The sequence below is a fragment of the Hetaerina americana genome, unplaced genomic scaffold (assembly GCF_022747635.1).
Source record: "Hetaerina americana unplaced genomic scaffold, ioHetAmer1.1.p SCAF_11, whole genome shotgun sequence".
Lineage (NCBI taxonomy): Eukaryota > Metazoa > Arthropoda > Insecta > Odonata > Calopterygidae > Hetaerina > Hetaerina americana.
This window is the reverse complement of record NW_027286181.1, coordinates 23,561,785-23,580,424: the sequence shown is the minus strand read 5'-3', so window position 1 is coordinate 23,580,424 and position 18,640 is coordinate 23,561,785. Positions and strand designations below refer to the sequence as shown.

At 35.4% G+C, this 18,640-nt stretch overlaps 1 protein-coding gene across 1 annotated transcript in view; it reads left to right on the top strand.

Annotated features, from left to right (window-relative positions):
- Window positions 1-12,943, top strand: part of LOC139700968 (uncharacterized) — a 75,622-nt gene extending 62,679 nt beyond the window's left edge. Inside the window, exons 2-7 of the mRNA XM_071599492.1 lie at window positions 5,309-5,552; window positions 6,760-7,414; window positions 8,223-8,292; window positions 8,398-8,463; window positions 8,829-8,932; window positions 11,714-12,943. Coding sequence (XP_071455593.1) covers window positions 5,309-5,552; window positions 6,760-7,414; window positions 8,223-8,292; window positions 8,398-8,463; window positions 8,829-8,932; window positions 11,714-11,897 — 1,323 coding nt within the window. The 3' untranslated portion in view covers window positions 11,898-12,943. The remainder of the gene's footprint in view (window positions 1-5,308; window positions 5,553-6,759; window positions 7,415-8,222; window positions 8,293-8,397; window positions 8,464-8,828; window positions 8,933-11,713) is intronic.
- The last annotated feature ends 5,697 nt before the right edge of the window (window positions 12,944-18,640 follow it).

The following is an 18,640-nucleotide window of genomic DNA, read 5'->3' as shown; positions in this document are numbered from 1 at the left end:
TAAATCGTATAATCATATCATGATAAACTGTATTGTTTATAGGCACATTAGCTCAATTACGAGTTGATATCACAATTGATGAATCGCAGTATTGTAAATCAAAAAAGAAATGAGAGATGGATGCAGACCATTTTTACTGGCGATGGAATTCTGAAGACCGTGATAGAGAGGAGGACATTAGGAAGCGAGTTAGTAGAAGGAAAGGGATATGCATGTTGGGTGAAATGAAGGCAGATAGAATGTCTGCAGATTTGCAGGTTTTGTCTTGCCAGACGAGACACATGTAGGCGTGCTCAGTTTGTGCCCATCCAAAACCTACCTTAAACGGTAGACTACGAATGAACTTTGTGGTTATACTTTTATTATAATGAAGTACATTTTAACGTTAATAATTCATATAAAACCCATGAAGACGTTACTATTTGCCAGAATATGACATCGCAGTATTGCAAACCGTTGTAAATTTTAATGAAAGTACAGTGGACTAGTAAAAACTTATGTTACTTATTTATTTCTGCGTGCAATGATAAAATTATCGAATTAAAAAATGTATTGACTATTATTCTTTGCATAAACTGGGGTTAATGGTTATGGTGAAACTACACAGATTACTCGAAATTAAATTTATTATAGAAGACTATCTTTGCCTTTACTAGCTAGAATGGAGCCCAGTGCCATTATGCAATAATTGATTATTGTAACAGATGCTTCCCGTGTCTCTGAATCGGTCATGGAAGAACACGACTTACGCCATTTAAAACAATTTAATTTTTTATCTGGGGATTCATTATGTCCAAAGTGCACACTAGTAGAAGAATGTTTTATGTAGCTTAACTCCAAAATCATATTAACTAAGGATGAAATTAAGAAAATAATATCTCGGATACTGGAAAGTGCATACCTGGAAGCAATTTATCACTTTGATCTCTGTATTGATAATGGAAATTGCCACTTGGGGTCAAATGAAGAGAGGTCTTTGAGGCACTTCATTTGAAAAAATTATTCATCAACCAATTTTTCTTGATTCCCATTGTTCTCCAGCATTGATAATTGCTCTTGAGACATTTATAAAGTAATCACGTTCTGAAAATAAGAATCAGTGAACAATTACATAGGATAGCAATTGCGAAAGCAAAGCTGTACGATAGATGTTATTCACTTTTCATTTCTTTATCTCTTTACAAAGAAGTTTGGAAGTGGAAAATTTAGCAATCTGGTGATACAAAATATTAAAGTTCAATGAACAATAGCAAGAGGGTTGAGGGTCACAACATCACCCCTGGTGTGGCCACAAATACATGTAGACGTGTTCAGTCTATGCTCATCCAAAACCTACCATAAACGGTAGACTACGAATTAACTTCTTAGTAATACTTTTGCTATAATGTATAGTACATTTTAACGTTAATAAGCCATGTAAACCACGTTACGACATTACTCTGTGCCTGAATACGAGATGGGAGTTCGAAAACTTGATCGTTTATCTATGGCTATTCAGGCGACGCAGCCTGACTCAAGATTTTGTGAACAGGTTAAAATTAATTTCTGCTGATAAAAGTTAATTGTAATCTTCCACAAAATTCAGAATGTACTGCGAACTACGAACTTCAATGCACATGGATAATCTTCAGGAAATGTAATTTTGTGTGTGCATACATATACCTATATAGGCCACGGTAGTCCAGGGGTAGAGCGTTGGAATACTGACCGTAGGGCCCAGGTTCGATTCCTAGGCAAGCCTTTCTGGGCGCCTGCAGCTCCACCCAAGCTATGTGATTTTTCGGGTTCCAGGTTTTCCAAGGAAACCATAACCGGCACAGGGAAATGAACTGGTCCCCATAACATGATGTGTGAATTACACACGCCGTGGGGCTTAGTACTGGGTGAACTCGATCATCACCTACAAAACCGACCTTAGGGTTGATTAATGTGTTTTATACAATTTATTGATCACTGAAACTTCGTGTAATACCAAAAATAGTGGGGCAGGATAAGGAATTCCATCAATACTTGATTGTGTAGATTTCACACGTCCTCGGGCTTAGTTCGCGATGGACTCTGCCTCGCGATGAACTATTGAAGCCAACCTCTCGGGTTGCTCTCTGTGGGATGATATTGTTTTGATACAACTCGTGCTATCAAGGGATTTCGAGACTACTTTTCCTAAACAAACTGGAACGGCTTTTGACTTAAAAACGGTTGGCAAAATGCGGGCGGAGAAAGTCCTTAATCGAGACCCGAAATTCCAAATCTGCGCCGGGCGTTACTTCCTCATTCCGGCCTCGTTTGCCGTCTTGGGTTGGGCGGACGATATAGTATTGAAACAGAAAGAAATCATTCCTCCTCGGAGTTTGAGAGAAATGCTTTGATCTCCCGAGGTTGACGGTCCATGGGAAACCGGCGACGCTGCTTCGACAAGAAGATTTCGCCGGAGAAAGGCAATATCGTATGTAACAGGAGGGGAAACTGGGAGTCAGCCTGTCCCGTTTTCTCTCCGCCGCTTGAACAAGGGGAGCCGACGTTTTGTCGAAGAATTAACTTCATGAACTCGGTTCTTCATCAAAGTTTAGGATCGGTATAGGACTGAGTGAACGATTGATGGAAACGTGAGTGAAAGAATAAATTATTACAAAAGTGCAAATGAGTAAGTTTAATTTTTCACTATCCCATTAAGCCCATATCCGATAAACGAACGTATTTTTAGGGGAGTCACTTTTTAAAGAGTTGCCCCTGTCAAATAGTGAAATCAATTTATCAAGGTCGAGAGGAAATCACGTCGGAAAAACTGAATGTTTAAGTATTTCTCTGCTTCATGCTAAATGATTCTTTGTTTCCAACCTTCCGACCATCTGTCCGTTCGTCTATGGGCGCCGAATTTAAGGAATTCCAATTTAGGAATATGTGGATAAGAAATAAAATTGAAAATGTTGGTCGTTTCTCTGGCTATATTGTTCCAGAACGTTTTGAGATTTATGATTGAGTTACCCACTTTGAAAATGTCGACATTTTGATGATAGGGGGTAAAAGGTTATGAGGGGTAACGATAATGTTATCGCCCCAATATATCGGAAATTTTAATGATGCGTGAAATAAAATACGTTTTGAATATTTTACCTTGAGGCAATGGAAATACTCTTCAAAGTATAGTATCACGCTCTATATTATGTATTTGCTCTAACTTAGTTTTTAAGGGTGCGCTAAATGAATTTATATCAAGTCCTTCGTTGACCGCATAAAACTTAATAAAACGATTATGAGTTTTTTGAGGAATTTAGTTATGAAAAAATATAACTTATGCATCCACGAACGTTTCGATTTATTGTTAAATTTTCTCCACGGTCACAGGCGATTACCATTGATCACACTTAAAATCAACAGATTTATATATTCTCTTAATATGTACGTCTATATTTCCATTATTAATATTGAAAGATTTCGATTGAAACAGTAATCGTGAAATACACTTATGTATTACATACATTCTACAGGCTGCTGCTTGTAGGTAGCTAGGCATATGACAACGGTCCCATCCTTTATTATCCTACGTTTAAACCATTATATTGCATTTCACTCAACAAATTTTTAACGAAGCTCGTAAAAACATTTTGTATTTCTGGATAATTTCGTGAGAGACATACAAGGGATGAAGATAAGGTCACAACGACGATTTGCTGAGAGAAAATGGCGGAAAAAGTCCGATTAGCAGTGTGTACGTGATTCTTCAATATATTTTCTTTGCACCTTGGGTGAGTGTTTATGTACCATCGGTGGAGATTTTCTTATGTTTAAACGTTCCCTACATGGGTACCGTGTAGAGAACCTTAATTAAAGTGATCCGCTCATCAGATTGAGGGTTGAACTTCTTGACCCCTTGGCATAAATGTGACTTAATGCTGAACCCGGAATTTCCTTTTCCCTCTCTCCGATTCATAAAACCCCACTGACCTCGAAAATAGTTACTTCTCTCAACGGTAAAAATGACCTTAGCCTATCTGATTTATTCTTCAGAAACTGCTAATACTGGTTCATGAAAAAAATTGGATATTAATTAATTTTGAAGAAATCTGAATACTCGATATACGGATTACCTTTTATCATTCGTCTACATACCAGTACATTTGTATTAAAATATTCTCGCGTGGATTGTGACAGCGATAACTTTTCTTTGAAGAGAATAGTACATGCATTTAAATCGTTAAATTCTCTCTGAAAGTGACCTTTTGTGATCGAAAACTAATAATCGTACCTGGATCCTAATTGAGAGGAAGGTGAATCAATGTGAATGGGACGCTCTTAAAATAGAGCATCATAAATAAAAAGAAGTATTATCGGTAAATAAGAAGTAATATCTCCAAAGAAGCCGTAAAATATACTAGTCCATTGGTTAATTTTCCCAATGATAATCCAAAGATCATGGGTTCAAGTTTCGCTTTGTATTGCGTGGTAATGAGTAAACTGAACGGTTATGGTATACCAAATACCAAAACATTTTAATTTACTTATTACCACACTGCTATCCATTCAAACTACTTACTTCTGTTTCTTCTGAGGAAGACGGAGCTTAATTCCGTCGAAATTATTAAGAAATAACGTGCGAGTGTTCTTTTTGTGTTCTTATATCGGTTGCTACTCTCCAAGTTTATATATATATATATATATATATATATATATATATATATATATATATATATATATATATATAATAGCTTTCATTTCTCCAATAAAACCTACTTGTCAACATTTAAGTGATGCAACACTGATGATGGAATTGATGAATGTCACATCAACTGATTCTCATAATTCTCTTGCTAGGTGAGGTTAAGTGCTAAGAAAATATTGAGTACTGGGATAAGTTAGGTTTCTGTTCTGAAACTGAAAATAATTTTATTTTGAATAGACATCCTCCCTGGATTTCGTTCTAATAATGATGAATTTCGTCACCTACAATGGTGTATGGATAAAGCAAGCTGTCAGTTAAATTTAAGCGGTTTTTTTAATGATTTTAATGATAATGATTCACGTTAATAATCCCTCCGTGACATTCATGTTGACCTTTCATTCGATAATGTTCTTCCTTTGCCCAAATAGAACTTACACATTAATTTTTAGCGTTGATCAAATCGATAGAAGTGACTCGACTGACGAAAATGACGGCGGCTATTCCTTTTAAGCATCGAGTGCGACATCGTTGAGTGAGCTCTCTCATCAGTTTGCATGGCTACCTTGACTCTTGAATCAAATGCTGCGTGTAATCGCCGCCTTACGTTTTAGTCGGCAATTAACTTAGCATTTTCCTATGTCTTTTCAGTTATGTCTCGCCGAGGGAAGGCCCCAAACAGGTGATCAGATGTTCGTCTCCTTTCCCGTCATTCCTCACAGCCAGTTTGACCGGAGTCATGGCCACGAGAGTTCCCAGCAGTCCTCCAGTCAAACCATCCGGCATTTCAGGCAATCGGACAACTCCCAGAGCCTCCCGGTGAGCCCCTTCAACCAGTACGACACTAGGGGCGGCAGCTCGCAGAGGGTCGTATCCAGTGAAGGGGATGATTTCGGTAATTTTGGATCCTGGTCATAAATGGCATTACATTTCCGCTTAGTTTTAGGTTCTGAACGCAATCACCCGTCTTTTACGTACTAATTTCCCTCATACTACCTTTCCATTTCATCTCTTTCCCAGCTCTTCTGTTCCTGAGCCCTCTTAAACTCATCCTATCGAGGCCATTCCTCCTATAAATCCTTTCCTCTTCAACCACTCAAGTCTTCACGCCATATATTTGTCAGGTGATTGGACTCATCCATCCTTTCGACATGGTAACAACAGTCTAGAACACTACTTTCATACCCTCTCGTTTTAACGCAAACGCTCCTTAAAGTACCCCATAAGTATGCACCACCTTCAGTCAACATTTATATTTATCAGGGCACAAGTTTTACTTCAATTCATTGGGGATCGGGAAGTAGTTAAATATCATATGCTAGAGCTATCATACGCTAAAGCGCTCTTAACTCTTGAAGGCGTCACACCTCTTCAATACTGTTGGCAGTAGTCTACGGGTTTTGGGTGAGTTTTTGATGGACCTCAGTAATACTAACTATGGTACTCCGGAGCCCTGACTAAGATGACAGAAAATGAGAATAGACCCTGCATTGTAACTACGATATCTCGTTCTTTAGCTTTGCATGCTTTCTGTCTCCTTTAATTCTATCAAAATCTCCTATTTGTCCTACATATCTCTACCTCAATTTTCCAAAATTCTCCCCTCGATTACCGTTTGCAACAGCCCATTGCCTATCGGTATCTCCTGCAGTTCCTTTGTCACAATCTTCAGCATCAAATTTTCTCCTCCATTCGTTAGTCCTGCCTTATTTGAAACTATTTCAACAACCCCCTCTCTTTCCCTACCATGGTTAGAACTCAGTTTGTTTTACACTCTGTCCATTATAATTTTTTTCATTTTTCTACCCACCCATATCTAAAAAGCCTCCAATTAATGCTTTATCCTCATGCCTCAGCGACTAAGTTTACGAACAAAACCAAACTACTTTTCCTATTAAACTCTCTTCCTCCCATTGAATCTTTACTTAAGTGTCTGTCATCAACTCCCTCCTCTTTGGAGATTCTACGTTACTTCACGTACTTGTTCTTTTAATGTCCCTACTACTCAGCCCACCCTCCTCGAAAGATCTTCCTTAGCAGGTGAACTCTTCTTGCTTGTGTATCTTAACTTTAATGCCTATCTTGCCATTTGTGATTTTCAGGAGGACGCCAAACTCGAACTCCGTCTCAACCTGTCAGGCCCTTCAACCAGCCGGAGTCCTCCGGGACCTCGGGGCATGTGTCGAGGGAACATCCGAGAAACGAGGAGGACCCGTTTCAGTCAAGGGCCCACTCCGCCCCCCTCAACCCGCAAATCACCCTGCAGAAGGAGCCTGACAGACAGACTCAGAGGCACCAGCAGAAGAACCAGACGCCCGTCTCCTCTCAGCAGGACAACCGGAAACGGAAGGACGAGACGCCCAACTGGGCCGGGAGTCACACCCACCCGGACTCGTCCAGAGCGGGGGATGGGAGGGATCGCCCCGCGGTTCAACATCAGGCCTCTTCGACGCCCCTCTTGAGAGACAACAGAAGGACCAGCATCGCCCAGGAGTCGAAGGCCAAGCCGGGTTCGAGGGGTCAGCAGGGCGGGGACCGGGGCTCGTCGGTTCGGATGGGTACGGTCGACGCACCGCCGACCGGGGAAGCGGGCAAGGCGGGCTCCGCTGTCGAGGAGGGCATCGTCTTCCCGGGGCCCACAAGGGAGGGGAGCGGCGGCAAGTCGGGGCCGGGAAAATTTGCCCCGCTAGTTGGCACGGTAGAACCCAACTGCGCGAAGGGCAGCACTTTCTGTGAATCCACGGACAACTATCCCAGGTAGTCACGGCTAACCTTGATTAATTTTCATTTAATAAACCCCCGATGAATAGTGTTATGTTGTGGGAGGTCAATAGTGCGAAATTTACCTTTTTTTAAAGAGCGGAAAGAATATATAAGTAAACAGAAAGTAGAATACCGAGCACTCCGTCAATCAAAGAGTAATGTAATAACGTCCATTTTGTCATTGGAAAAATTATTGAGAAGCCAATGCACTATTAAAGATATACATTTAAAAAAAATAGAATCAATGGATTCTGATCAGTCATTTGATTTACAGTAATAATTTTCCTCACGATTGTAATATACTTAATGGACAGCAGTTTCATTTTCAAGACAGGTCTTGAGAATAAAGAGAGAAAATACAACAATATTTTAAAACTATAGTTTACAGTGTATTATTTAATTGTGTGGAAACCTACCAAATATCTTATATTTATAATTTTTAAAACTATCATGAAAACATTTAATTAAAGAGAATATATTTTTGATTGAATGGTGGAATTCATTAATTTTTAATAATTCGGTAGACTTTGCTCTTAGCATATAAAATGACTTAAATACATTCCACCTAATTTATTTATTTGTCCTGACTTATTGGAAGATTAAAATTGGAATAAAATTTTATTTTTAACTTTATTTTAGTTGAGAGTAGAGTTGACGTTGTTGAGTTTAATAAGGGATGCATTTTTAAATAACTAAGTGTGTAATAAATAGGAAGTCTTTGCTTGTGATCATCAAAAGCCCATCCATTGTTTGCATTTTTACTATTTTAAATTCCTATCATTTTCATTACTTTTCATTATAGTGAATACCTGAAAACAGTCTTGAAAAATGAAGGCGAGGGACTAAAGGAGTTTTTTGGCAATGACCTGTTGGTAAGTAACCCTACTGGTGGAGATACAAAATGATATTATATGTATATCACATAATATATATAAGAATTTTAGATTAATGTATTGATCATACACTTTTATTTTCAGTTAAATGACACAACTATTGCTCAAAGGATTGACTCCATTGATGAGAATCCCTTATGTCAGTCTGTTGTAAGTATCATCTTCAAGTTTCTGTGTTTTTGTTATTTACCATCCTATGTCATCATTCATGGGGGAGAGATAGTGTGAATTATTTCTAGCTTTGATAATGAAAGAACTGCTGGACTTAACAATGTTTTATTTAAAAATATTTCCAATGTTCTTAATAGCTTGCTTAAATTCTGGCATGGAGAAATCATTTCCATCATACAGTATGGAATGTCCATCACTTAATTATTTCTTATGTGTGTTATATGAAAATATATTTAAAATACCATTGCTCATGCCCTTCTCTTTCCTCTGAATAACTTGAGTGGTGAAATTATCTTCACTGCAATAATCTTGCCAATTTATCACAGAATGAAAATCTATTCTAGGAGCAAGTAGTTTATCCAAAGATGGCACAAAACAAGGAAGACAAATGGCTGTATGTGGTGAACCAAGATCAATACATACAGGGTGTCAGGGTTGAGAAATGCTTGTGAGTATTCTTTAATCAACATCATATTTTCTTTACAATAAGAACATAAAAATATCCTAACCCTTTCTCATAATGATGGCTTTAGGGCACCAAAACATAATTCCATAGGGTAGGTGTATTACCATGTAGCTTAATTACTGTAAATTTAGGACAGAAAACCTCATTGTTGATTGCAAAGACATCTCACATATTTTTTATCCCAAAACTTAGCAAAAATTTCCTTTGCTGGGGTTTTAATGGAAATATTTGTGGTAAATTATTTTTGCACATAGTGATACTTTCACAATCAGCTTCAGTAATCCTTGCTAATGGCAAAAAAGTTTCTGCTGATTTTTAAATTAGCAGAAATGCATTTTAGTCAGATTGATGTCACCATTGAGAATATGTGTAAAATACAAGTATCAGTACAGAAAATGTAAATCATCAAATATGGGTTCATGATTTGATTTATTGATTATATATGGGCACTTTTCAAACAAAATTAATTAAAGAAAAGAGTGACTGTAATATCGTATAGGATATTCTCTCCATAACACCAGGTTTGCAATATTGGATAATATAGGACCTTCTGATTTTGATTTACATATTTATCGATGGAAGACCAAGATCTATTGTTTATGAATTTTAAATACATACTTTCAATTTTACCCAATAGAACATGCTGCTTTTTATTTAGCATTTATCATTAGCATCCATGGGTGCTTCTTATTATGAATGTTGGTCAGAATAAAGTCTTTCTTTTTGAGAGGAGAATGTATTTATCATTATGTACTTTCCTATGAGATTCAGTTTCCAACAAGGCTTACTGAAAATTTATATCTTCCTAGTTATTAATCTTAAGGGAAACAAGCACTAGGGTATGTACATACTGATGCTTTTTGTTCTCTGTATGTGTATCCATCCACATATCATTGCAGTAATCAACCCAAAGTTTGATTTTGATAGGTGAAAAAAGAGCTTACCTAGAGCTAACATTTTGGCATCTGAAATTTACACGTTCAGGATAGTGAGTTAAAGGGTGGTGTGAGGGGATGACACTTCCTTTTTGTATCATGCTTGGTTTCTCATGAAGTTCTTTTGACCAGTTAAATGTACCATTTGAATTTTAGATTGGATAGTTGAAAGCCATCCCCCAAGATTTGGATGATTAATATCTAAATACTCCATGCACTAAAAAAAAGACACAACCTAGATCCATTAATAGGTATCAAAATTAGCACTCAGTTATTGGCAATGAGGATACACTTAACTTTGAAAGTTAATTATGCAAAAAAACAAGCTAATGATTTTTTATTAGTTAATTGTTACTATTTTCAACCTGTTGTAAGTTGTAAATGTATAATGTTGATGCTTGCCAATAAGTGAGACTAGCTAAATTCGAAAGCATAAGCCATTTATGTATTTTGAGAAGTGAAATGGCTTAAATTGAGTTGCTCTTTGGAAAATGTGATTTCTTTATACTCAGTGTATATTTTCTATATACTATATATAAACCAATCACAAGGAGCACAATACGAGCATGTGCCAAAGGATGTTACACTCATAGCAATTAACTTTGAAACTATATTGGAGATATTGAAATTGAAATTATGAATGGTTCATGACAGAAAAAGAGGTATTAAAGCATAGTGTGCAACAACTATGTGGTTTTATGTCCAATATCTAAATTGATAGATTTAAATTTATTTTCTACATATCTAATATTTATAAATATCAATGTAATTCAATCAATCATCTTGAAATTTTATTTCTATAAAATTTAACCAAATTGTATGGCTTTTAATTATCCTTTTGGTGTTTTAAGTTAATTGGAATTGCATGCACCTGCGTAGCTAACCTGCAGAGAGTTTTCGTTTGTTTTTTTCACCATTATGATAGACAATATTTTCTCATATGGCTTATTGCACTCCTTAGATGGTTAAGCTGTCTCTAACAGATATTTGATCAGAGCAAGCCCAGAGGCCAAGGGATATGTGAACTAACCACCCTTTCAAACCTGGTCTATAGCAAATTGATGACCATTATGACCATGCAAAATTCGACCCTCATTTATTAGATAACCACCCCTCTAATCCTTTTTAATTATCTCAAGAGCACTATTTGGTTTCCAAATATTCTCATTTTATTGTGGTAGTGAATTATTTTTACTGAAAATATGTGACTAACCATCTTCTAATATGTTGATTTGATCATCATTCTACTACCGAATCTGCAAATTTACAGAATAATTATATCCGCAAGCTGGTGTCTTTGAAAGCCGAAGTACTATGTTGTACAATATGAAGGTCAATGTAGTGTTGTACTTCATAATTTTCTATCCAAATAAAACCCTCAAAGGTTTTGTTCTATAATGGCCTTTTCCATAATTAAGATTTGATATTGTTTTCATGGGGTTAATACAAATAACAAAAATTTTATTTAAAGCTTGTCTACAAAGCAGTCTTAAATTACTAAAATCATCTAACAAGATCAATTTCAAGAGCATAATATAGCAATGTATTCCAAGTATCAAGTTAGATTTATGATGAAGGTATCAACATGAAGCTCTTAGAAAGTTAGACAGGCAATCATTATGACTATAATGTGGATTTAATTTTATTAATGGTAGTTTGCTCATAAATTATATTTTAATCAATAGGAAGCCTTATTTTGTAATTGAAAAGAGTGTTGGGAATATTTGCATAGGCCCCTACATACTTGGATATTCACCCTAAATACAGTAATAACATATATTGTCATGTAAATCTTCAAAAAATCAATGTATTTTCTCTCAATCAACAGGAAACCTGAGTCGGAATGTCTTCTAACAGCATCGTTTCCATTGGGTTATAAAACAACATGTCGGCAGAAATATATATATCGAAGAATGTTGGCATTAAATGATGATGGAAAAGCACTTTCAGATACATTCCGTCTGCCATCTTGCTGCTCATGTTTTGTCAAGGCTGACACTAGTAGGAAATGATAATTCTCATAGAGAATGAACATAAAGACATGGCAATATAGAAGATGTTTTTTGACATTGGTAATAAACAAGTGGACTTAATGTTTTCAGCTTGCATCAGGCAGTTTCAGAATATGTAAATGGGTTCAAAATACAATCAAATTATAGCATATTTCTTAAATGCTTTGGTGCTAGAAGCTTAGTCACAACAAGTGCTATATATTTCTCATAGCTAAATAGTTAACTACTGTAGGACTGAATTAATGAAGAATTCAATTACCACTGTAATTGTAGTCATGCATCATAAAAAAGCATGTAGTGGTGTTCAATACCAAATTACTATGACCAACTTTGGTCATGTATGTAGTTGAAATCTATTACTAATACCTATATAAAATTCTCATAAACTATTGGTCAAACTTCTGTCAGTTCTCTAAACATGCTGATGTAGTTGGTTTGCCACATGTTCAGTGTATAGGTAATTGTTGATTTGACACAAATAAGCATTTCATTGAAATTTAGAATTGTTAACCATTTTGTCCTGTGTTTATCAAAAATTTTTCAGGAGCTATAGAATTTTTTATGAGTGAAGTTTGTAAAAGTATATTTTACACATAATTGTGTACAATTAAAAAATACCATTCAAAATTTGAATTTCAAAAGTAATGATCAAATTTTGATTTGTGAAATTTAATTTGTTTAATTTATATTGGTTCTTGTAAATTCATTATTTATAGCTATACAATGCCAGCTTTGGAAGCTGTTTCTGCATTGAATTAGCATATGCTGGTTGCTGTAAATATTTTCTGGAAGCAAATATCTTGCCATGAGTTATTAGTAATGGTTTTTCCAGTGCCTATTTTGTTTAGTTTTGTTGTTAGCTTAATCAAGACTGTGATCTCTGTGTGCATATGTAATTATGATAGTATTAAATTGTGTGTGTTTTGTGCTTAGAATATTGTAGTATCTATTTGTAATAAGTCAATTGTACTGTTGGTGTTTCAAGCAGTAGTATTTATATAAACAATAATTATTTGTTCTCTTATTAAATATTTTCTTAATGTTCACCCATTAAACTTGAAATGATCTCACATACATAATTCAAATAATGGTGTAACCATAGAGTATGTATGAGTCTACATTCTTTGGGTATGTCTAAGGACAATTTTTACACTGTATACTCATGATCCCATCAGATTTTCTGATTGTGTTTTGTCTAACACATTAAAACATGAATAGCATGGCTAAATTTATCTTGAATTTACTTCAAAGACATTATATATGAGTTTGGGATTAAGTATGAAAAATGAATTGACTGATGTTTACTGAAATTTTTAAATGTTATAAATTAAATCAACCAAGGTGGAAACTGTAATATTCCACAGCTAAATAAAATGTATTGCCAGGTTTAGTAAATGTTTCCTTTTAACAGATGTTGACAGGGCATAGATTATGGGCAATTGGTCTTTGAGCAAAGGCTGAATTGCATGAGCACACAAGTTGTATTTTGTTGGGAGAGGTTAACAAGGCATTCAAAGTGTTCTCTGTTGTGCCTCAGGATGAGCAAATGGGCCAGTTTCTGGAGAAGGTTAGGTTTGATGCAGTCCACCTAGTGACAAGATGTCTGCTAGTGTCTCAATGTGATATTTCTTTCATCTGGTGCATTCCTGATTGATCGTGGGAAGAAATGGGTAGAAGTGTTTCTGTATTTTTGTACTCATATTAAGTTAGCACGTGCTGTACAGGATGCTGTATTAAACTCATAAAATCAGAGATGCTGCTCAAAAAGCAATATACATTTGACAAGGGGCCCATAAACATTTGAATTTCTAGAATTATCTTATGCCTCTCCTTCATAACTAGGCCAAGATGGCTGCAGCATGCTCTTTGCCATGATTTACATTTTTATTCCCTTTTGCTCCAGTTTTGATGCTAATACCTACTTTCCAAGTCGATAAGCCTATGGACATTTCTCCATTTTACTTCAAATGGCGGGTTAACTCCCTTATTTTAATAGAAATTTCCAAAATATCTGTAAATTAAAATAATAATATTTGTTCTTATTATAATTAGGCTATTATGCTCTGTTTACTTGGTGACACTGCAGAATAGGTACATATGCAGTTAATTCATAAAGAGATTAAAATCATAGTTTTTGTCACTTCCATAATGCCTCAATAATCTGTCTCAAAGAATTCATCTTTTCTTTGAGCTGCAGTAGGCTCACCCTTTTTCCATCTCTTTATCTTTCCAAAAGCAAGTAGGTGTTTGTGAAAAATTATGGCTGTAGGGAAGGTTCTTTTGTTGATCATTTTGCAGATGAGGAATGTTCCAACTAGCTTTTTATTGGGAGCTTAATATAATCGAGGCAATTCTTCAGACCAAAATGCCCACTCAAAAAGGCCATGGTCAGACTGAGTTTTAATCAAAAAGATATTTTTCTCTTCTCAACTTAATGTCCATGCAGAATGAAATTGTAAATGCTGGGGTAAATACTTTGCAAAATATCAAATAAAATACTAGAATCTTGCATTGAAGGAACTAGAGAGACTATTCATAGGATTAAATTTAGTTATACATTTAAAACTTTCAATAACTTCTATGACCAGTATTGACCAGAACATTACCTGTATGTACCTTACCTGTTAATAAATAGTTATAAGTAGGTGGTTAGTATTGCAGTTAAGTAGGTAAGTGAGCTACTTGCAGATGACTTAAATGGCAAAACAATGTATAGGAGTTATTAACATTGTGAAATATATATATAGTTGTTTCATTTGTGAATATAATTTCCACAAAATGAATCCATCATCAACTTACCGCACAATAAATCTACCCACTTAATAGATAGACTATTACTGCATGAATATTCTGTTCAACATGTTCAGCAATAATTCAAATGTACAGTCGTTCAAATTCCTTGTTGTACCCATTTCTATTTGCATAGAACTCATATCCAAACCATCCATTTTCAGAATTTTTTTAAAAGATACCTTCAATGCTGCATGTTATTTTGCAATTGCCAAGATACCCCTTGAATGATGAATGAACCTAGTTTCACAAGAACTTAGTAATTTGAAGCTTTTCTCCCCAAGTAGCTTTCTCCTTATCTTTAAGATACTGAAGAAAGTAAGGAATCCAGTAAGATTTTTTGTGCAATATTACCATGACCCATTGAGAATAGGAACTAAGAGTAGTAGAAACAATGGATTAGATTTAAAGCTAGCCTGATGTACCATGTCATGACAGTACTGCCTAATGGTTTATCAACTCTGTAGCACTATAATTTGCCTCCCATTGGCCACATATACAGTGTGTGGCAAGATAACTTCCTTTAAAGGGGTTTTGCTTTTGAAAAAAGGAAGTTATGTGGCCGCACCCTGTATCGTGTGCATAGATTTATTCATAAGTGCAGCAGGCTGAGGTAGCCAAGGGATCCACTTTCTGCTTATTACTACTCACTATATCCCTGAGGGACATGAGGCAAATTAATGAATGTCAGTCTGTTTTAGCCCTTGGTTTGTGCAAAGTTTTACTTCAAGTTTTTAATGTGATAATGTTTTGGAAATCTTGTATTAAATGAATTTGAGAATGGCTTTTGGAAGTTTATCATTTTTTTGTAGAACTTTGTAAAGTTTTTGGGTATTTCTTGGCCTCACAGCTTCCATGGATGCTTTCTCTCATCTCCATTACTATCAGATGTTTTCATTCCTGAAATTTTGTTTTTGATCTCACTGTCTTAACGCAGAAACTGCCCACTTCTTCCTCCAACTGACTACCAGTCTGCAAATGCTCCTGCTTTAAACTTTGGTTGCTCTGTTGTTACCTCTATTGATAATATTCAAATGGATTTATGCTGTAGCTTTATATTTCATTCAATATTGCTGAGTAATAGTTGTCAAAATTCTCCCAAAGAATAGTTCTAATCATTTGAAGCAACTAGTATGATAATATTCATTTACTATAAAGCATATATGATATCACTCACTTGTTTTTATAGTTTTACTTCATATAATCTTTTTAGCATTGTATTAGATCGTCCTGCATGAATTCTTCTTGGTATTTACACTGGATTATTTTCTGCCTGCTGCTGATATTTCAACAGATGACTTGTCAGAAATCTTCAGGGCTGGCTCATTCAGTTCTACAATAGATGGACGAGTCGTCCATTGAAACATAAGCAGAAATGCAAAACATAACCCAGTGCAAATCCCAAAAAGAATTCATCATGAGCACATGCTGAAAAAAAAACATTAGATCCTTCTTCAGATTATATCATAATCTGTGTGGGCTACCTTCTTTTCTGCTATTATTACTCTTCAATTATTGTTCCAATAGCCCTCACTATTTTTCTGGGTCACTTATACAAATATACCTAATTTTTACTCTCGATATCCTTTCTTACTTGATTTTTTCTAACTTTCCTATATCGTCAGATTTTTGTATGATGGATTTGGTATGTGAATTTTAGTTTGTGGTTCTGAAATTTTCATTCTTTTTCAGGATGAGTTTTTAAGTTGCAGTAATGGAGCTTTTTAAGCAAAACATTTCCTCAAAATAGTTAAGAAACATGGCTGGTATTGCAAAAATTATTTATTTGGGTTAGTTTGCAAATAAATTTAGAAATTATGATGCCCAGTTAGAAGGGAATTTGGAGAGTTGACCCACTTATTTTTCATCAGGTATTGTATTTTGTATGGATGTGTACTTATTCATAATTAATTTTGTGGGCAGACCACCATCAATATAACTAACGTAAGATGCAAGTCACCCATAATACCTTTTCACTTGACTTAAGAATTTGGATTAGCCAGCATGGATTGGTGATGTTGCCACTCATGGCTGTGTTTTGCACACAGGATTTTATAAAAATCATTTACCAAGGAATGATTTTTTTGGATGAAATAAATTCATGTTTTAATTGAAATTACAAGCAACTAAGGATACTACTCTCAGATTTTCATAAATAATCATAATAAAAGTGCTGGACGTCATCTTGAGAGTATAATATTGAAGAATATAGCATTTTAATGAAAACATTTTGAACTTGTTACCTTCCTTTAATTGAATAATCTATGAAAAATATTGTTCAGCAGCCAAGGTGGGGAAAACGTTGATATAGCTACTGTTATCAGATTGTTTACAAGTGAGGTTCACCAACTTTTGAAGGATACAATTATAAAATGTGTGACAGATGATTTAATTTTGATCAGATCCACAAGAAAATGGTTTCCAGTGACAACAAAATAGGGGTGCACCATGCATTGTTATCACAGGTCTTGGCATCCCACCCAATGATGAATAAGCTTTGATTGTGTTACAGCAACCAAGTATGAGAGGGAATGATGCCACTCCAGTTGGTATAAAGTTCACATCTCTGAGATTGGACTCCTTTAATTCACCTATTGAACTCATTCCATCTGGAAAATATTTATGAAGGCAATATGTTTGGCTGTGTGGATAAGATGTTGCTGGCTTAACAAGCTTGAAATTGTGGGGAATTCCTAAAGGTTGTTGACTGGAAAATGAGGCCACAGGTCGATGAAATGCTGAGTCAAATCCAGATCCAGTTGAATTATATCTTGAGATTCCTGTGAAAAAAGTAAGAATATAGAATAAATGGTCATAGTTAATCCTCAAGTCATTGGTCAGAACCATATATATTATGATCAGGAGCCCACTAGAAAGTAGCTGGTAAGTGTGATGGCTAGAGTTTGTCTTATTTATGGTTGGATTTAAGAGGTTAGACACTTGAAAGGCCTCATGCAGCTCATGCCAATTTACGAAATTCATGCTGTTTTGTAATTCAATCAAGCATTTATGGGAACATGAAATCACTAGAAAGTAGGACATATAGCTCTCATAGGACCCTATTATTGTAGTTTTTTAGCAAACATGTTCCAAAATTTATCTCTCTTTAGTGGCTGCAAAAGGAAGGAATCCCATTTCATTACTCTTAATGATGATCAATTACCTAAATGCTATTTATTCAGCATATCAAGTATAGTGGTAAGATAAAGACACAGGACATTCAGGTTTAATTTTTAAATGTTGGAACCTTCTTTTTGAAGGCACATACATAATTACTAGGCAGACTGTAATCAGATTGTAAAATTCATTTAACATTTAAGACATAATATTTCACACAGATTCAAATGTTTAATTACCCATTTTCCCTGAGCAAATTAATTAATTACAGCAAAACCTATTTGATATAGGTACCTTGAAATTTATGATTGAAAGAAAACATTTTCATCTACTGTTAATTTTAATAGAATTTCATGGCACAAATTCATACCATTCAATGGCATAGGAAGTAATAGACTTGTATGTTCAGAGTGATTCATATGATTTGAGATATGAAATGCTGGTGAAATTCATACTACTCCTACAATATTGAACTTTTTACCAATGGAAGCTGCATCCACGTTCATCACACCTCTTTCTGGAGATTGTTTTTCACTATCACCTTTAACGCAGTTATAGCCTTTGATCGTTTTGGATTCATCAGTCTTGTTATCTTCTTTGGGATGCAGAAGGGAACTCATCTGTTTTCCTATAAAATGATAAGCGATGACTTTAAATGAGCTTATAGTCCAAATAAGTGCAGTCAATCCTTAGCTTCATGCGTGTAAATTGTGGACAGAAACCATAATCAATATTATAGCAAGGTCAATGGAGATCCTCATGCAGTCATTTTGTGATTTTTCATGACAAGATAAAATAGGGATTCCACAGATTGGCACTGACAGCTGAATAACATG